The 22,282-nt window shown below is 40.1% G+C and overlaps 1 protein-coding gene across 1 annotated transcript in view; it reads left to right on the top strand.

Annotated features, from left to right (window-relative positions):
- The first annotated feature begins 5,929 nt into the window (after positions 1-5,929).
- LOC125233494 overlaps positions 5,930-22,282 on the top strand; it is a 58,294-nt gene continuing 41,941 nt past the window's right edge. The window contains exons 1-5 of the mRNA XM_048139532.1: positions 5,930-6,087; positions 6,416-6,551; positions 6,853-6,948; positions 7,182-7,403; positions 9,696-9,796. Coding sequence (XP_047995489.1) covers positions 6,001-6,087; positions 6,416-6,551; positions 6,853-6,948; positions 7,182-7,403; positions 9,696-9,796 — 642 coding nt within the window. The 5' untranslated portion in view covers positions 5,930-6,000. The remainder of the gene's footprint in view (positions 6,088-6,415; positions 6,552-6,852; positions 6,949-7,181; positions 7,404-9,695; positions 9,797-22,282) is intronic.

Genomic DNA, 22,282 nt, shown 5'->3' with positions numbered 1-22,282 from the left:
TCCCATAGATTTTCTGGACCAGTATAAGGTGCCCTCTTGGTGGTTAAAAGGTTGTCCATTAATTACCGGGCACCCTGTATAATATCAAATCGTACGAGAGCAGCGAACGTGTGCAGGCAGCGAAGGGAGCCGACCGCGCGAATGATGAGTTCGCGCGGCGAATCCCGCGTGACATCGTCCATCGACACCCCTCCTCCCTCCCGCCCCGCCCGCAGCGGCGCGCGGTGTCTCCGCCCGCCTGTGTATCGTCCTTCAATTTCTTTACATATCGAAACTTATTACTGAAGAAGAAGGTTCAAAATTGAATGAATACAGGTGTATAGATATTTATGTAGCTGACCGTACGATAAAAAGTATAATTCATACACTTAATTGTAAAAATGTAATGTATACGGATTAATGAATTTAATATAGATAGGTAATTATTGATATATGGCAAAACGAACGAAATTGTTTACACCTCCGCAAATAAGTATCTAATGATAATTTTTAATTTACCATGTTACTTCACGTAGGTACTTATTTTACATACATACTTGCAACATACATACAATCACGCCTGTGTCCCATGAAGGGGTAGGCAGAGCACATGAAACTACTCAGGTTTCAGTGCCACTCTTGGCAAATAAGGGGTTGAAAGAAAACGAAACTTATTTTAAAAACCCTAAAAATATCTATTGCGTTTCTGCCACAGACCACCATGTGGTTTCTGCATATTCTGCGCTGTGATAGAATTTGCAGAGACATTGCAGAGAGCGCACGCGGACACCGGCGCGGCGCCAGTGGACGCGTCTGTGTGCGTGAGCTAGGTATGCATACAACTACAACTGCTGTAGGCACCGCCCCCCTCAGTAGATCGATGCGATAACATCGATTTAAACTTCCCTAGCCTCGTGGCGCCCACCGTACAAAATTTTTGCTAGGGAATTTTGATTCTTATTGTACTTGAGATTGAATTCAATTTCAGTTATTCGAAAAATTTTAGAAACAAAAGAAATTATATTTTATTTGTTTACATGAGAGTTAAAATTCCATTGAAACCATTTATAATGTACTTTAGAAAGTATCAAAGTACATTCGGCGCCACGAGGCTAGATAGGTACACTGTCACCTACAAATTCGACACTCAAAAGTGTCCGATCGCTTACCGACCGTCGCCCACGCAAGCCATCGGCTTATCAGTCGCGGTCGTCAGCCGCGTCCGTCAGACGCGTCCCATAATTTGTTTCAAGCTTTATACACAAGTTTTCCTTTCAATAGCAATAGCTAACGTAACGCTTGGCTTGAGTAATAAAAACTGTATAGTTAAATTAATGAAATATGTATAAGTAGGATATTGAAATCTTCTTTCTTCGTTGAGCCATCACAGCTAACTTTAACTTACAAACGGTCTTAAGCACCTGCACTTCTGAAGGCGCTTAAGTCATTTTTGCTAATAAAAAAAAACCACAACGTTCTATGAACATTGGTCAAGTGCGAGTCGGTTTTTGACTTTTCCATACAAAGAACTCATGAGCGCCTGAACGACTATGATGGCAAAGTTAACGTTTCGCACTTTCAAGACTTTACGTATATATCTCGGAAACGATAAGAGATAGAGCAAAATGGACTTCAGATTTGGGCTTTCGGTGGCACAAATTCTTTGTTTTCGTCAACAGACACCTTTTTCTGGACCGATTTGAATAAAATTTTGCTTAGTCAATTTATAAACGGTCTTAAGCGCCTCCTTTTTAGTAGGAACTTAAGTCATTTTGTACAAATGAAAAAAAAATTGAACAAGTTCTAAAAAGAAAAAGACAGAAATGAATTTCTTTATACCTGTCCAACTCGATTACACAATTTTAAGACGTTTAGTAACTACTTGCAGCGGCAGTGAGTGAAATTCGTAATCTGAGTTTTTTCTCTTAAGTCCGACTTACGCTTGACTGTAGATTTCTAATAGGTTTTCCTGTAATCTACAGGGAGAGGGCTATCTCGTGTATTTTTTTGAAAATTTTACGCTAAGTAGTTTCGGAGATAAGGGGGGGGAATGGTCATTTTTTGCTTATTTTCTTAAATTACTTCTAAATTACCAAAACAAAAAATATAAAAAAAATATATTTCAGATGCTGATAAAATGCTCTTTCATTTGATATGTAACACAATATAGTTTTAATAACTTTGATTTTTAATTTTCAATTTTACCCCCCAAAAGTGACCCCTGTGATTAAATTTCATTTAATTAAATTACATGTCCGTCTTTGGGCCACAGGTTTACATACGTGTGCCAAATTTCAAGTAAATCGGTCCAGTAGTTTCGGAGAAATCGGCTGTGACAGAGGGACAGACAGACACGCGAGTGATCCTATAAGGGTTCCGTTTTTCCTCTTTGAGGTACGGAACCCTAAAAATGAGACCTTCTAACCTCGATAGCTATACACGACCAAGAAATTTTGATATGATCGTCCTCTGGATTTTTCTCATACCGCCTTACCATTTTGCATCGAGTGATGTAGTACCTACATGTAATAGGTAAATACCTAAATTATTTTCAGTTTTAAGTAATAGTTATCCAATAACACTTAAATAAAAATTCCATACAATAAATATCATAAACCAGACAATTAAAAAGAAAACTAAAAATATAAGTCTAAAGAGGGCCCCTGAGGCATAGTGCCCAAGATGCTGGCAGCATTTCCTCGCGGAATTGCAATACTTACACGTTGAGCGAGGAAGCTGCCAGTTATTCAATTACCAACGTTAAGAAATTCGCCCGTATTAAAAAGATAGAGGACGTACTAAAAACAAAAATATCAAAAGCCATCATAAACGATGTATAGAAACATGTGAGTTTTACCATTAAAATGATTTTAATGTTAGGGCGACTCACGACGATACAATAAAATGTGACTCCGATTGTAAAAAAGAAATTACTCGCCGTACTGTTTCTATCATAACAGTGAGGATTCTCAATACGAATCAATGCTTATTAAGTGATTTTTTTTGTACTATATTACGTGAGTACCTACCTAACCTGATAAAAATAATTTTGGATTTTTAAATGTTTCAATGATTAAGCTTCTGGCATCATCATTTTGCTCGAAAGCAAGGAAGAAAAGAGGATATAGACGGTCATGTCAACCAAGTCTTGACACTAAGAAAAGACGGCGAAAAATGTAGCGCTCACCGGACAATTGTGTCGCTTAATTTCAAACTTGGGTAAATCCATTCTGCTATAAGGTTGATTATCTTTCAGATCAATATTATATTTTTTATATAATCAACCTTAAAGCAGAATGGATTTACCCAAGTTTGAAGTTAAGCGACACAATTGTCTTCATAAAACGCTTGCCTTACTAAACTTCGACGTTGGCGGAATCATCAACGAGCCATAAGTAGACACTTATAGAAGTTCAAACAATAATCTTAGTGTTAGTATAGCGTTCTGCCATTTTTAGTGCGGGGAACCATGCCCACAGTGTATTTATCGATACATAAAAAATTGTATTCTGTCTTAACGACACAAATACATAGAAAAGGACACGTCAAAGACAAAATTTTGCAAACTTTGATTTGTTTTTGTGTAGCAAATTTTAAAGTCGCAAAACGTATCGCGCTACGCCCGATGTCATAATCTTCAGAAAAGTCTAAAGGACTTTTTTCCCGGTTTTTGCTCGACATCAATTAAAATTATCATCAAACTGAAGTACTTATGCAAATCAGCATACTTCCGTTATCCCGGCATTCGCCACGACTCATGGAAACGTAGGTCTTACAAAAGCGACTGCTAACTGACCTTCCAATCCGAAAAGTAACTAAGCCTTATTGGATTTATTGCGATTAGTCCGGCTTCCTTGCTATGTTTTCCTTCACAGAAAAGCAACTGGCGAATATCAACTGACTCCGGATCGAAAGTCGCACGCTCTTACCGCTAGGCCACCAGCGCTGTTTCGAAATTGCTTGTCCAAATACTTAATTTTATTTTATTTCTTTCTAGCATGTTTGTCTACATTCTGATCTCAGCCATCTGCGTTTTCTTCGCCTGGCTACACCATACCTATACCACATTATCGCGCCGTGGCATAAGACATACCAGTATTGTACCGTTATTGGGTGACATGGCTGGCGTCACTTTCATGAAGGAGCATATTGTTGACGTCATCACACGCGCGTATGATAACTACCCAGAAGATAGGTGACTAATGTGACTATACTCTGTACTTTTAAGTGTTTAAAAAGAATCAAAAGGGAACACAAAAAACACACACACACACACAACAAAAGGCAGTGTACCAGCATCTAATGGGTTGGCAACGCGCATATGACACTCCTTGAGTTGCAGTCGTTCATAGGTTACGGTGATCGCTTTCCATCAGGCGGACCGTATGCTTGTTTGCCACCGACGTAGTATAAAAAATATACATTTTCTGGTAAGTACTTAAAACGTTTGTCGGTTAACCAAACAAATGCACAACCAAGCGAATCTGTCACTGAGCGGCCGCCTGTCTTTAACTGGTTTACCAAAGAAGCCCTTTGTGGGTAGGTTTTGTTTACGTTGATTTAAATACCTAAAGAAAGGATATTGTGCAAGAGGGCTGTTGTAGGCTTAGCTGTACATGTTGCCAGTGATATAATTTTCTCCAAAAATTTCTTACCAATAACTTAGTAATTTTCAGATTAGTGGGTCGTTACGATCTCCTGACCCCCTACATAATAGTGAAGGACCTTAAAGTTTTGAAGAGGATCCTCGTCACGGACTTTGAATACTTCGCGGAGCGAAGGAACACAGTGGACCCCAAGGCTGATCCTTTGTTTGGCAGAATCATTTTTTTGTTGAGAGGTACAGAAAATGCCCCAGCTAATAGACTCAGCTACTCGCGCCGCTATACTAGCTATATATAAAGGTTAAAGGTTTGCACATGATTTGCGCGAGAGTACGAATATGTCGCCGCGAGATAGACTACCCGTCCTTATGTCATATATTAATATGTAAATTTAGAAGAACAGGTGTGATCTATCGCGCGGCAACATGCTCCCGCGCCAATCATGTGCTAACCCTGCTGGTGTAAAACACATGATATTTTGACGAGTCACAAGATTTCATAAACTGGACTATCAACGTTCAATTGATTTTAACTTATTATTATTATTCTGATTTTGAATGTTAGCCAGTTAGTTGGCCAGCCCGAGCCTATTTGGTACTGCATGTCAGTTTTAATTTGTGCCAACATTTACAAAATTTTATAGAGTACAGACTAAAGAGCAGTAAGAAATCAAACAAGTTAAGCTAAACACAAGGGTGTAATATTAAATATTGCCCAAATAGTAGAAATCTCAGCTCAGCTTCCTAGCCTAGAAGAAATTGTCCAGATTATGGCTAACCTTATTTATCAGGTGAAGAATGGAAGAGCATGCGTGCTGCGACCAGACCAGCTTTCACCAGCTCTAAGATCCGACTGATGATGCCATTCATGGTTCAAGTGGCGGACCAGGCGATCGCCGCTTTGAAGACTAGGATCGAACGGTCTAAAGGTATGGGATGGTCTTTGGATTTGGCATGCAACATAAATATACTACAGTCTGTTTAAGACTACTACATCGGGCAATAATACCCCAATGTCGTACTGCAATTTGCATACATAAATACCTATTTACCTATGATAAAAATAAATGAATTAATGAAACGGACTCCAGAAATAAAAAACAATAAATTAACATTGTAGGACATTCTTATACTATACGAGTAGATTGACTGAGATCCAAGGTAAGCTCAAAATGGCTTGTGTTGTGGGTTCAGATACGACGATACATCTTCTTTGTCCTGCCCTTTTTCCACTATTTGGGATCGGTCTTGTGGAAAGAAAAGCTCATACCAAATATGAAACTTGAAAATTTTTGCCCACAATTATAGATAACCACTTAGACCTTCAAGCGAGAGACTTAACAACGCGCTACGCCAACGACGTGGTAGCTACCTGCGTCTTCGGCTTCGATGTCAACTCGAACGAAGAGAACGAATTTATGAAAATGTGCAAGCAACTCGTCACCATCGATACTGGATTTAGGATGAGGTTCCTTGGATTCAAGATTGTGCCATGGATAATGTCTGTAAGGTTTTTGGTTTTTTGATACATTTTTACTGAAGAAAAAAAATGTGGACCAGCGAGCTATGGTGGCCTAACTCTCTGGTGAATCGCACTTATATACTCGTGTGCTTTGATGCCGACCCCTCAAAAACTTGTGCACTACTTTATTTAAAAACCCATAATTATTTGAAATGTTCTTGTGATTTTATTTTTTATTCCTATAAAAACTAATAATACCTACTCGTTATAATTAACGAGTAGGTATGCTTAAAGTTCCATAAAAGTAAGTAACGATACAAATGAAGTTAATGGATATTCCTAAAGTACAGAAGCAAAACATACTGTTGCAGGCTCTACAGCTGACAATGTTTTCAAAGAAGGCGACAGATTACTTCTCAAACGTGGTGTTAGGTGCTATAAAACAACGGGAAGAACAAAACATCTATCGGCCTGATATGATCCACCTACTCATGGAAGCCAAGACAGGTATTATTATTACTACAACGTGTTTCCGGTATCACTCAAAACCTCAGACACCCCAACTGATTTTTATTTTTTTAAACTTAAATATCTAGAGTTCAATTCATCTTTTAATTTGATGTTTACTTTTTTTTTTAAATTGAATTTTTAATTTTCTGTCCAGCTCTACTCGACTTTTAACTCTACACTCAATAAAATAATTGCTAATTATTTCATTGAGTGTAGAGTTACTTTGTCCGACTTAATTTGTCCGCCATTGTTAGTAGGAGGGTTTCAGTTATATTATGGTCGAAATTTTACATTTCAGGAAAACTGGCTCAAATCAGTACGACCAGAAAAGATGATAATGCCGGTTTTGATACAGTAGAGGAATCTAATGTTGAAACTGTTAAAAATAAAGCAGGTATGTATGAACAGCTAAAAACACAGTAAAATTACCAGCAAAAGTATCACGTACGGGAATTGGTATATTTGTGGTCATAACAAAAGTTGAGAATGAAAATTTAAGAAATACAGTTACCAATAAAATACCTATGTCATGAGAAAGTTTTTTTGTTTTCTTTTTTTTTACTTATTGAAACTTTTAATGTTGTTTTGGCAGTTCATGTAGTTGTTAATGTAGCTTGTTCTCCTCAGTCTGGACTGACATTGACTTAGTGGCCCAGGCAGTGAATTTCATTTTCGCCGGTTACGATAACGTGGCTTCAGTCTTGGCGTTCCTTCTTTATGAGCTGGCTATCAACCCTGACTGTCAAGAACGACTGGTGCATGAGATCTTGGAAAATCATGAGAGGAATAATGGAAAATTTGACTTTGCTTCTGTGCAGCATATGACGTATCTGGATATGGTCATATCAGGTGATTTAATAATACAAGTTTTTGATTATAATTTTATATTTTGTCATTTATTTATAAACGACATATAAAATATTTTTAAATTAAAGAAAAAATTGAAAAATTCACACCTCCGGCAGGACTCGAACCTGCAGCCTTGCCGGGGCCATCGCGCTTCCAAATGCGCCACGGAGGCCTGCTGGATCTCAACCGCCTTAGGGTGACGTTATAGCAAACATCTACCCGTAAGAATAGATCTTAAGAGGCACTGGAGTCTCATTGAGGATTCGCCAGTAACAATGTGCTAACCCATACTAAATTGGTTTTTTATCATGCTGAAACGTCTGCGAGCGATATTACATATTTTTAAATTAAAGGAAAAATGGAAAAATTCACACCGGCAGGACTCGAACCCGCGCCGCGACCGATTGGAAGCGCGATGGCCCCGGCAAGGCCAAAGGTCGCAGGTTCGAGTCCTGCTGGAGGTCTGAATTTTTCCATTTTTCCTTTAATTTAAAAAAATGTAATATCGCTCGCAGACGTTTCTGCATGATAAAAAACAAAATTTAACATATACTCGTACAATAATACAATAAAAACATTAAACCTTATAAATAGACAATTTGACCCAGGTTTTGCTCGTTGGTTTAGGTGCCCAGAAGGCAGGCCGCGTTGCCCCGCTGGATAGCAATGCTGATACGCTGAGTAAAGCATTGGCCAGCCCTCTGGTCACCAGAAGCGTCTATAAGGCGTTTAGATAGCTCCTTATAGAGGCAACGCACACTAGGGCCACACGGCTCCATGGCACAGAATATATAATAGTACAAGTACAGAAGGCCCACTGCTTTGATGTTTACGACATGCCGACTTTTTAAATACCTACAAAATTCTAACAAAGAAACGAGCCGCACGTGCGCGGCGCCCGGCGATAGGGTTGCCTACGGATTAAAACGATTTAATACTCAGATAAAATGTTATACTATTATATTCAAGTCTTGGGTACTTTCTAGGTATATATATATGGTATTTATATATTTTTGTTTAAGTTCCAACATCACAAGCCTTATTGAATCTTTTCGGGGGACTTAATCAATAGTAGATCTGTGTAAACATGTCCTATGGTATTTATTTTATTCATGATATCTATTTAACTAAGCATTATTAGCCATTCCACACGCGGACATAGCATATGAACCTTAAAAAAAACTCGCGACGTATAGTAACATTAGAAAGTGCGAACGTGCGTTCCGTGAAAGCACGCGCCACCCCTGATTAGGCCGCGAACTCGCGGCCGCTGGCATGTACTTGTAGCGCGGCGATAGAATCGCGGAGTGAGCCGCCCCTGTCCATGGTTTCGACCCCCATTTTATATTATTTACTGGGTTAAGTCAAAACTGAAATATCAAATAAATCTAATGTAAGTACTGCTGTTATTTTTGTAGATGGTACTCTAGACAAAACTCCGAATAATTAAATCAAAAGTTAATATACTATTAACATATATTAAATCAATGAGAAGGCACACTGACATTTTAACCCGCCAGGCGGCGCCTGTGCAAGTGTCTAGGCATGTCACTGTCATTCATATGTGTGAGAGAGATATTTATCTTTTCTATAATATATCTGTGCAATGGACTAATAAAGTGGTCTGTCATAATCTTTGAGTGTGCCTCCTCGTTATACTCAGACAGGTAATTTTTACTTTGACAGTAATTCTCTATGTATACATATATATACTCAATCATCTCTGATGATATACAGATTGATTAAATAATATAATAATATTTATTTATTTCATAAAGATAACATTGATCTCATTATTGTTAGTAATCGCTTATAAAATAATGTTAGTACTTAAAAACTAGATTCGATTTCACATTTAATATTATTTTGTTAAATACAGGACAGCACACATGATTTGCAATCATCTTTAGGATGCTGTTTGGGCTGTTCCTCGTTCTGTTCAGTAGTGACGCTGCCTTTTTGCGCAAGATTGCTGCGAATCCGTCAGTACGAGCCACCGCAAACATTGTGGAGGCACTGCAGAACCTAGGCAGACCAATCAGCATCCTAAAGGCGTTGTTGTATTGAATTCTTATTGCATTGTATGACTTTTGGGTATATCTGATCCATAGGCTGCTAGCGTAAAAAGATGAGCAGTATGCTTTGAACAATGCTATTTTAACTGGTTTGGAGCACCTTGCAAACCTACGGACCAGCATATTCGCCCTCACACACAATGCCCTCCGCTCCCTTTCCATGTCGGCATCGTCCTTCAGAACAATAACAAATAATTAACAAATAATTTATTTTTAGAGAGTCTTCGCAAGTGGCCTGGCAGTGTAGCACAGGATCGAATCTGTCTCAAAGATTACAACCTGGGGAAACCTAACGACCAGGCAACCAAAGATGTTATTGTAAGTACAAAGAGTTGTCTTGATGCAGATTTTAATAGAATATATATTTTTTTAATACTACGTCGGTGGCAAACAAGCATACGGTCCGCCTAATGGAAAGCGGTGACCGTTACCTATGTACGCCTGCAACTCAAGGAGTGTCACATACGCGTTGCTAACCCATATTGAAGAAAAGTCAAAGGGAGGAGGACGGGGGTTTGTCTTAGCAACATCAACATCTTATAGAACACAAATTAAAATCAAGAATTAAATAACCAAATTATCCATATTTACCCCTACAGTATCTAAGGACTGATTCGTAACGAATTTGACAATTCGAAACTGTGTTAAAGGTGCCGAAGCCGGCCGAATCAAAGTTTGTTTTTCTATAATGTGTTAAAAATGTATTCAAAAGTTATTATTTATTAGTAAATTCATCATTCTCCGTTTCTCCTTGCTCATGTTGGAAGTTTTGTTGTATGCCCTCCATCATACATCCGACAGTGTTTTTTGACACATTCTTAGTTTTAGTCCTAACAAGGACTACCTTTTTTTAAATATTTTGGTTGCTCATCGTGGGTATCATTTCAAGGAACGAATTTCTAGGACACTACATCCTATACCGGTTAATGGGTCAATACTGTGGGACTTCGTTAAATCAAGTCTTTCGTCCCGATTTCGAGAGCACTGGCTTTGGTGGATGATATCCAGCTATTGTCAGAACAAAGTTGAAAGATCGTATTATTAAATAAAATCTGCTAACAGATTCTTTCAGCAATTTTTGCTGTAGATTTCTCTATCGAAAATTAACCAATGCCAGGTAACTAATACCGCATCAACTTAATTCCTGGTAAAGTAGATATTTGGAGACACGTTTAAATTTTCATTGTTTCACAGGAATCGTAAAGAAATTGCCTTTCAGATATGGTATAATCTTGGTTGCCAGGTAGTGTTGAAAATTATTTAAATGCAAGTCTCATCAACAGAAATCAAGATTTTGACAGCAGTTTGTCGCCGAATTATTTTCAGCGTTCACTTTAATTATATTTATCGAGTTAGTTGTGATTTTCTTTTAAAAATGATTTTAAATATAATAATTTTGTGATTCTGGCAATTTTAATGGTGAAAAGTATAATCAAAATAAACTAGAAATTATCCAAGAAAAAGCACTCTGAATTTGTCAAATTTGTTACGAATCAGCCACTCATCATCATAAGCAAATATACATATATTTAAGTCATAAAAAAAAAAAATAGTGCACTGTCATTAATAGACATTAAAGCACTCACTCACTCACTGTTAATTGTTATCAAAACTACATTCGTGTTATAATGCCTATTATTATACACCGGTCACATAAAAAGCTGTTCCACCACAGATTCGTAAAGGGGAAGCAATACAAATACCTACCCATGTTTACCATCGCGACCCCAAACTCTTCCCGGACCCTGAGAAGTTTGACCCTGAGCGCTTTTCCGAACAGAACAAGCACAAGATAGACCCTTTTGCTTACATGCCTTTTGGATTAGGGCCAAGGAACTGCATTGGTGAGTACGAACTGAAGTCTTCGTAAAATGAGGTTCAATTTTTAATCCCCGACGCAAAAACGACGGGGTGTTATTAAGTTTGACGTGTCTGTCTGTCTGTCTGTTGCCATTCAGCTACAGCACTTGGCTCTGTCGCGCCAATGCGCAAGAGCGATAAAGATAGATATCTTCGAGCAAACGTTTCTGTACAGTCTAGCAACTGCACATTTTTCCGTTTACGCTGCAACCTACTTAAGGCCGAGCCGTAATTTATTATTTTAAGTAAAGGTAAATTTAGTGCGTACCTAGCTCTCTTACGATAATCATCAACTAAAGGAACTGCCAATTAAGTTGCCTAGTGTAACCATTTTAAGGTGAAATAAACCAGTATAACATAACTCCATCTCTTCATCATCTCTCAACGCACTCAACCATCTCAAGCAAGGTGTACGGACTAACTGGCCCGTACATTAAATGGTCCTTCGAGCCTCTGCGTGTCCTGGAATCTCAAAAAGGTAATAGTGTTTTTGTTACTTAGTACGATAGTGAATCGGTTTGCTGGCCTCCCACAAGCGGGTCTCCCCAGTAAAATTGAGAAGGCACAAATATCGTATTTAAAGTGCAGAAGCTCTGATTACCTGTGGAAGGAAAGGACGCCACACAGAACCACCGGTGATACAGTCATCAACTACACGAGGATCAGAAGACGCGCAGGAATCTGGATCTTCAAAACTAGCAACTAATTATCTGCCGTCGGGGTGCTTGAAAAAACGCCGGCGGGGGTGCAACTTCAAATTAACTAACTGCAACTTCAGGCTCAACTTACTACAAAGTCAAGCCTAACTTGAACAACTTAACTCACTTCAAGATCAACTTTCAACTTCCTTCTAACGACAAACTCATCATGACTAAACTTCAACAACAGCAAACCTGCTTTGAGAACATCAAGGCATTGTGTGTCAACTACAAAAAGGATTCGGCAGGCAGGAAAACTCGTGACTACTTAACCAAGCGGATAACTTCTCTCGACGCCTTATGGGGTGACTTCGAGAACCAACATGGGGTCCTTGAAAAGGAAATCGAGGACAAGAACATTAACTACTTCCAGGAAGATATTTACACGAAAACTAAAGCTATGTATGACGTCACTAAGGCGGACATGCTGAACTTGATGCAAAAACTAACTGACGCGAAGAGCACAGTCAGATTTGATCTTACAGATTTTTTGGAAGACATGGAATCTGGTTCGGACAGCGTCATTCAACTTCTTAACAAACAAGAATGCAACTTCAAGGCAATTGATCGAGCGATGTCAAAAATAAATGTCGGCGTAAACAGCGAAAAGTGGGAACTAGAGGACAATCTTAACATTCTGAAGTCAAAATGGACGGAAATCGACAAGCAACACTGGGAAATAGACGGCTTGCTCAAGGGTTCTCACGAAACTTACTACCAAATATTCACCGACATAGAAAATAGATACGATTCTATGCGCAAGGAACTCAACAGCAAGATATGGTCAACCTTACACTATCAGAAATCGGCGCCGCGCATCTCAATACCCGAATTCTCAGGAAATTATAACCAATGGATTTCTTTCAAAGATCTTTTCATAGAAACCGTCCACAATAACCCAACTATCAACAAGGCGCAAAAAATGCAGCATCTGAAAACTAAGCTTCGCGGAGAAGCGGAAAGATTGGTCCAGCATCTGACAATAAATGCCGACAACTATAAATCATGCTGGGATATCTTAAACCAGCGTTACGATAACCGACGTCTTCAATTTATTTCATTTATGAACACCATGCTGAATTTACCTAACATTCAGCAGCCGGACGGCCACAATCTGAAGAAAATGCATGACGTCATAACTGAATGTCTGAGTGGACTAAACAATATTGGCTTGGATACTACGACCTGGGATCCTATTATTGTTCATTTAATGACTTTGAAACTAGACACCACCACCCACAGCGACTACGTACGGGACCTTCAAGATCACAGGGAAGTTCCAGTCTTACACGACTTTCTTTTCTTTTTGGAAAGCAAATTCATGGCTTACGAAACCATGAAAAGCTCCAAAAAGGATATAAACTCGCAGCAGAAGCCAGCACCCATCAAAACTTTCAACAAGGATCATCAGGCCAACAAAACTAACTACAATAACTTCAACTATTTCAAGAATAATTCCAAGACATATCACGCGACCTACGGTCAGTGCCCTCTTTGCAATGGGGAGCACGTGTTGATGCAATGTCAGAAGTTTCTCGACCTAGACACTTTGAGTAATTATGTTAACTAGAGAGGGCACCTCAACTTGATTTTGTGTAACAACACTTAGAGCTGATCAGCACAAACGCGCTTAGTCTGTGCCGAACGGCTGTGGTAGATTGACGTATCGCAATGAAAAATATTTCGTCTAAATAATGCCGTCATGTGTAGTGAGGTACTGCACAAACTGCTCAGGAAAATCTAACAAAAGCTAAGGAGTGACTTTTCATACGTAGGTTTACTGCATTTTTGTTTAAACACGCTTACTTTTAAAAAAATGTATCAATATATTAAACTCATGCCGAAGCGCCATGTTGCGGCAGCCATGTTTCGTTGAAACCAAAGAGTAAAAAATGCAACAAAAGCAGACGTGACAATATCGCAAGTTAGTTCAAGTTTCCTATCATACATTAAATTATATATATTTATCGACGCAAAAAAGGTTATTTAATTATTATTGTCAGAATTGCACAGTTTTCCGACATGTCGGTCTATAACAGATTCTCAATACGCGTGTCGAATTTCATGTGAGTATGTAAATGTAAGTGCAGTACCTAACCTGCCTGAATGAATTTGGGTAGGTAGACGGTCAAGCAAATTATGAGAGTATAAAAACGCGCGAAATTCAAATTTTCTATGGGACGATAAACCCGCGCCCATACATACATGGATGTAGATAAAGTTATATGTGTATAATTAGGCATTAAAACACTCACGTTATCTTATTAACACAACAAAAACAACACTCATCTTTTAATGCCTACCATTATGCAAATGTCACATAAATAACTAATATCCAGTTGCGGCTACGTGTACACATGTACGCTCAGTCCGTATACAGCTTTAAAAAATGTGGGCATTTGAAAAAATTGGAACTCACAGAGTTGTTAAAAAAAAGTTAAATCGCTGTCGGTTTTGCAACGATAATTAAGCATGGTATTTCAATAAAAACATCGTGAATTATACTAAGCTATAATGCCTATAATCTAAATTCAGAACGTGAAAAAAGTTTAGTTTTAAATACAGATTTCAAGCTTGATTATCATTACAAAACTAACAGCGATTTATGTTTTTTGTTAACAACTCACGCTAATTGAAAGTCATAAATTAAAAAATGCCCATGTAAACCCATGTCACTTCTATACTACGACTTCTAATCTATGCACTCTATGCAGGGCTCATCATCGCGACCGAAAGGTTGTAAGCGCCGAGTAAAATCGTAGCGCTTGCGACGTTACGGAAGCAGGCCATTGGTTCACACCCCGCCCCCTCGCCCCGCCTTCAGCTTACAGGCTGTGACACGTTCGTTGTTTGCTATAGCTCCTCTATACGAAGTAATAATTACTCAATGCCTAGACACAACTCAGCGAAACAACACGGTCGCAAGACTGCAAGTGTGCAAAAATTGCTTGTTTAGTCACGGGGACAAGGAATGCAGATCCAACAAAACGTGCAAGGAATGTAACTTGCAACATCATTCATTATTGCACAATAATACGGCCAAGAAACAAACAACTTATAATTTTAGAAAAAATAACTTTGAATCTAAGCCATCAACTTCAAATTCAACTCAACAAGCATCCAGCCATCATATAGCTACGAATGGCGTGGAAGTATTGCTAACTACGGTTCAACTTCAACTTCAAGCTAGCGATGGAACATACATTACGCTCCGCGCGCTACTAGACCAGGGGTCACAACTTAACATTATAACTGAAAATGCCACGCAACTACTGAAACTACCCAGGAAGAAACTCAACGGAACTATAACTGGAATCGGAACTTTAAGCTGCAAAGGGAGGCAGAGCTTACCTGCAAGTCCTTGCAATCCGATTATACATTCCAAACTAAAGCATTCATTGTTAGAAAAATAACTAGGAACCTTCCCAACTCCACATTCGAGAAAGGGAACTGGACGCACCTACAAAACTTGGAACTAGCGGATGCCGACTTCAACGTGTCGCGCCCTATAGACCTCTTGCTAGGGGCGCACGTTTACGCTGACGCTCTTATGGATGGCGTAATTAGGGGTGGAAGATTGGCTCCGATTGCCCAACAGACCCGTCTAGGATGGATTATTAGCGGGGAACTCGCAACGAATGGCCCACTTAGCTGCCATGTAACTTTAATTAACCTGGAGGAACTTACCAAGTTTTGGGAAACCGAAGACATCACCCAAAGCGAGGAGAATACGTCTCTTAACGACCAATGCGAAGCTTACTACCAGCAAACTGTCCAGCGAGGCTCCGATGGGAAATACATTGTGAAATTGCCATTGAGCGCGGACTACGAAAAAAACTGGGCAATTCTAAACAAATTGCGGTCTCTCAGTTTTTACAACTGGAACGCAAACTACAAAGACAACCTAAACTGGCCGCAATGTACAGGGAATTCATGAAGGAATATGCCGATTTAGAACACATGAAACCTTCGGCCTCAACTTCATCCCAGGACTGCTACCTCCCGCATCATGGGGTGCTAAGGGAAAATGCCATCAGTACGAAGCTAAGGGTTGTTTTTAATGCGTCTCAAAAAACAAGCTCCGGTTACAGCCTAAACAGCCTGCAAGAAAAGGGCCCTAACCTACAAGGGGACATCCAAGCATTGATTCTGAAGTGGAGAGCCTACAAATATGCCTTCTGTGCTGATGTTCAAATGATGTACAGATGCATTTGGATCTCTGAAGACCAGCAGCATCTCCAGAAGATAATATGGCGAAACTCGCCCTTTGAAGCCCTTCAGGAATACCAGCTTTGCACAGTAACCTACGGCCAAAAATGTGCAGGATGGTTAGCCACAAGAACCCTCAAGCAATTGGCTGTTGACGACGGTCATAAATATCCCGAAGCCGCCGAAGCGCTGAAGAATGAATTTTATGTTGATGACCTCATCAGCGGCCGCAATTCAATTGCGGAAGCAATACAACTACAAAAATCCCTAATAAACTTACTTAAAGGTGGAGGCATGAACTTACGAAAATGGTCGGCAAATGACCCAACTCTACTTGAAAATCTAAGCGAAGATCAAATTTCCACACAAACATTTGACTTCAAACATGAAGATTCTATGAAAACTTTAGGGCTTGGCTGGAACCCTAATTCTGACACTTTTTTACTCAACTGGAATCTAAACAATAAGCCTTCAACTAACTTAACGAAACGAACTCTGTTGTCGGAGATATCTCGTCTATATGATCCATTAGGATGGTATAGCCCTGTAACTGTGACCGCCAAGCTAATATTTCAGAAAGTGTGGACAAGCAATATCTCATGGGATCAAGTTCTACCACGCGACATTCAAGAGGAATGGCTGAAATTAAAAACAGAGCTGCAACTACTAAGAAAAATCAAAATTAACAGATGGATCGGCGGAACATCAAAACAAATCGAGCTTTTGGGCTTCTCGGACGCAAGTGAGAAGGCTTTTGCTTGTGTAATATACACTCGCAGTAGAGACGAAAGCGGGAAGCCATGCACCACTTTATTAGCAGCGAAAACTAGGGTTGCCCCCATATCACAAAAAACTACTCTTCCAAGATTGGAATTATGCGGAACCCTACTGTTGTCTCAACTAATGAAGAAGGTTATGGAAGCATACAAGAATTACGACATAACTATTAAAGCGTTTTGTGATTCTCAGGTGACTCTCGCATGGCTGCAAGGAGATATATCACGCTGGGAAAAATACGTAGCGAACCGAGTAGCAAAGATCAAGCAAATAATACCGGCAGACAAATGGCATTACATTAGATCTGAGGACAACCCAAGTGACTGTGCTTCGAGAGGCGTGTATCCAAGCAAACTAGTTAACCTCGACCTCTGGTGGCACGGACCGTCTCTTCCCGAAACTAGCCCGAAAAATGATGCTCAAAGTTTGACTTGTCTTTTTGCTACAAACATCGGCGCATTAAAAACCGAAGAAGCAACCCTAACCACAAAGCAGGATAAACACTTCATATACGACCTTCTTGAAAAGTACAGCTCGCTATCACGAGTAATACGAATCACCGCATGGATATTACGATTTATTACAAACTTGCGACGTAAGCAGAAAGCCAACACCAACTATATAACTACTAAGGAGCTAATCGCTGCAAATGAATATTTAACCAGCTGCGCACAAAAGGAGGCATTTCCTGACGAATATAAACTACTGTTTAAAAATAAACCCATTCCAACCCACAGCTGCATATACAAACTGAAGCCTTACCTAGACGAAAGGAAATTGATTCGGGTTAGCGGACGGTTGAATAACTCTAACTTGCCCTCTGGAATGAAAAATCCAATTATCTTACCCAAAAAAGGGCGTATGACTCATCTCGTCATTCATCACGGGCACAGGGCAACATTACATGGCGGGGCGCGCCTAACCCTTAACTACATAAGACAACGTTACTGGATCATAAGCGGCAACAGAGCGGTAAAATATCAACTGCAACATTGCGTTCGCTGCCACCGATTCAAGCCGTCAACCACCCATCAGCTGATGGCGGACTTACCCCCGCAAAGAACTATCCCATCAAGGCCATTCACGCACACTGGTGTAGATTTCACTGGTAGCGTAGAAGTCAAAATTAACAAAGGGCGAGGTGTGAAAACATCGAAGGGATACATAGTTATCTTCGTGTGTCTGGCCACGAAGGCTGTACACATAGAACTTACTTCGGACATGAGCGCTGAAACATTTTTGGCTGCTTTTGAGAGATTATGTGCCCGCCGAGGCACGCCTAAACATGTTTACTCTGACTGCGGCACCAACTTTATCGGCGCATCGTCAAGAATTTGAACAATTCAAGCAAACACTGTCAAACTCAAGCTTTTTTGATGAAATTGGAAAACTGGAAGTGGAATGGCACTTCAATGCTCCCGCATGGCCTAGTGGTGGGGGAATTTGGGAGGCCGCCGTGAAATCCTTGAAATATCACCTAAAAAGAGTCCTTGGGGAGCAGAAACTTACATTCGAAGAGTTTATCTCTCTGCTGGCGAAGATAGAAGCTTGCCTAAACTCAAGACCGCTTTGTCCTCTTACAGAAGACATCGATGAATACTATAACTGTCTAACTCCAGGACATTTTTTGACCGGGTCAGCTACGTTGTCACTGCCGCACTCGGATTACAGTGACACCAACCACATCGATCTGCGCCGCAGATGGCAGCTTATTCAACATATGACGCAACGATTCTGGAAAGCTTGGTCATATGATTATCTAACTCAACTTCAGCGTCGAAGCAAATGGAACAAACCAACTCAAAATATTGAAAAGGATGACATTGTTCTTGTAAAGGAGGACAATTTACCTCCGGCAAAATGGGCACTCGGCCGCGTCGTAGAGGTTCACCCTGGGCGCGACGGCCTAACTCGCGTAACAACTATACAAACTCAAAACGGGACTTTCAAGCGTCCTGTTGTCAAACTTTCACCCTTGCCGATGAAACCAAGGGCTGAACTCGAGGACAAGCCATCGACAAGCCACACTGAGCAATCATTGGAAAACAACGAATCTGAACGAGGCAACACTAAGAAATCTACAAGATATCCTAGAAGAAATAAAACCGCCAAGCTATCCTTCGTAACATTGTTTACAACTTTTATAACCATGTGCGCTATATCAGGGTCGCACGCCGCCAGCGCGCCGACGTCGGCACATATTACGAACCTTGAACCCGAGCGACCGATATATTATGATACAATCGGCAAGGTACAAGTAATACATAATAAATGGACATTACTTATGTATTACAACCTAACTAACTATTGGGAAGGAGTTCGTCGCATTGAAACATACCTACATGGGGTGGAAGACTGGTGTGCGAAGACGGACCCAAGATATTGCAAAACTACTCTCAACCAACTGTACCACGAAATGGATCTCCTGCAATACTACAACTCTATGCTGCTCGCCCTCACAAGCATCTAACCGACAGGAAGAAACGAGGACTAGCCGACGGGGTTGGGTACTTAGCTAATAGTTTATTCGGAATCCTGGATCAACGTTTTGCCGAAAAATACAAAAACGACATAGAAGCCGTACATGACAATGAAAACTACCTACTCGAACTCATCAAGAATCAAACAACTATCGTCGAACTAGAAAACAAGGTGCTAAAGAAAAATGAAGTTAACATCCAGCAACAATTCAACGTTATAGAGACCTTCATGAACGAAACGAATATCAACATAGCAAAAATTGAGTCAGCAGTGGAAATCGCCATGGCCACGAGCTACTTTAATTCGGCTTCACTATCAGCCTACCTACTCATCAACAATCTAAAGAACATGCAGGAAATGCTATTCAACACCCTAACTGATGTCTACAAGGGCCATATCGACGTCCACCTTGTGACGCCGGTCAGCCTAATCGAGCAAATGAACATTATCGCTGGCAAGCTGCCAAGAACCATATCTTTACCTGTTCACAACATACGAGAAGACATCAAGGACCTCTACAAACTACTGTACGTTAAAGCTCGAGTCACCGACACTTATTTCTTCTTCGAACTTCACATTCCTCTAATTTCAGATGAAGACTATACGTTACATCGTGCTATACCGCTGCCCGTCAAAACAACTCAAGACACTGTCATCGTGCAAACAAGTGCCCGTTATATAGCCGTTAACCTGCAGAAAAATACCTACATATCCTTTAAAGAAGAGGACCTTCAAGAATGCGTACAGTTGAAACCAGAAACTTTCATATGCAACAAAAACTTGCCAGTGTTTAACCTTCACAATGAAAACATTCCATGCGAAGCAAAACTAATAAGTCATCGCACGAGTACACCATGTGACGTAGCGCATACGTCATGTCAGAACGCCTGGATCGAGTTGCACTCACCAAACGCTTGGCTTGCCATTTGCTGCGATACCTGCACGCTACGAGCCATATGTAAACAAGATGTGACGTCACACACTATGACGTCATCCGGGATAGTCACTTTAGCACAAGGTTGCATACTGCAATCTAAATACCTAACTATACATTCACTAAACCAATACAACAGCAAGATGAAGATGGACTATGAGATAAACGTGCCCTCAGTAACATCATCCATTAATCGGATTGCAAATCTGACCTACCACAACATACCACATCTTTACCATACTGAACGTAAACACAAGGACACCGATGTAGAAGAAGTGGATAATAGAATACAGTTCCAGAAGAACAAGGAACAAGGTTTCCAAACAACTTTAACTACCCACGATATTCATCAATATACTATCAGCTATGCCTTGCTGGCCGCTGTCATATCTGCTGCTGTCTTTTGGGGAGTGGGAAGATGCTATCCCGATCTGTGCAAGCTAAAGAAGCGCAAACAATGCTCACTACAATCAGTAAGGCCACACTACGAGGATATCGAACTTCAACCGATGCCAGAAGAGAAAAGCCAGCCACAACCACAAACCGGTGCGAGACCAGCGAGCCACCTCGCGCCACGCCCGAGCCGTCGCCTCGCAACCAAGGACAACGTGTCATTCGACTTTGATTAATTGGATTTCTTGATTTATTTGTAATGGCTTTTCCTCTTGTTGAAATTTATCTTAACCTTTTCTCTCTCTTTGGGGTTGCCAGCATGTACAGTCTAGCAACTGCACATTTTTCCGTTTACGCTGCAACCTACTTAAGGCCGAGCCGTAATTTATTATTTTAAGTAAAGGTAAATTTAGTGCGTACCTAGCTCTCTTACGATAATCATCAACTAAAGGAACTGCCAATTAAGTTGCCTAGTGTAACCATTTTAAGGTGAAATAAACCAGTATAACATAACTCCATCTCTTCATCATCTCTCAACGCACTCAACCATCTCAAGCAAGGTGTACGGACTAACTGGCCCGTACAGTTTCGTTTCGTGAGCGTTTGTGACATTAAATTTCGACGCAGTTGCATACATCATGATCACAGAAAACATGAGTTGAGTTGTCTCAATGAGTTCTAGTTGCCTGCTGAAAGCAATTTCTATTTGTCTAACCTTTTTTTTTCAGCATCAAGATTTGTCCTCTGCGAGTTAAAGGTGTTCGTATTTCACCTAATGCTCCACATGGAAGTGGCGCCGTGTGAAAAGACCATAATACCCATCACTCTGTCTCCAAAAGACGGCTTTCGAATGACAGTGACCGGCGGCAACTGGCTTAGGTTTCGACCGCGGAAGAATTAAATATAGTCAACCAATTGAAACCATAAGCCACTACAACTATGTCAAAATGACAAGCAGTAACAGATTTCTTACAATGTGATTTGTAAAGTCACTATGACATAGTTCTACAGTGGCCTAGGGTTCCAATTGGTTGACTGTAAAACTGTTGCGATGATAAAAAATAGTTCTGTTTCTACTCTTTTTTGTCGGGCTGTAATGTTTAGAAGAACGATTTCTTGCAAAAACAAGCTCAATCAACTCTTTAGGGACTTATTCATTTAAAAAAATGCTGATCTTGAACGTACGTAGTAGATATTAAATCAAATAAAAAAATCTACATGCCGATTAGCTTTTAATTTATCCTCATTTGCTTGCCCTTATCCCAGTCACTTAGGGTCTTTCTCATATCTTAAAACCATTATTGTGTCGTATGATGTCGAATCGGGGAACCGCTCTGAAGAGGTCAAAAGTTCGTTGACCTCCTTGACTGCTGACCATTCACTACATCATGACTACCTATGCACTAACATTCATAAGAAACGCAGATTGACGCGAAGGTCATCCTAATAATA

Source organism: Leguminivora glycinivorella, chromosome 14, assembly GCF_023078275.1.
Source record: "Leguminivora glycinivorella isolate SPB_JAAS2020 chromosome 14, LegGlyc_1.1, whole genome shotgun sequence".
In the NCBI taxonomy this organism is placed as follows: Eukaryota; Metazoa; Arthropoda; class Insecta; order Lepidoptera; family Tortricidae; genus Leguminivora; species Leguminivora glycinivorella.
Note: the sequence above shows the minus strand (reverse complement) of the source record. Positions and strands in the feature narration are given on the sequence as shown.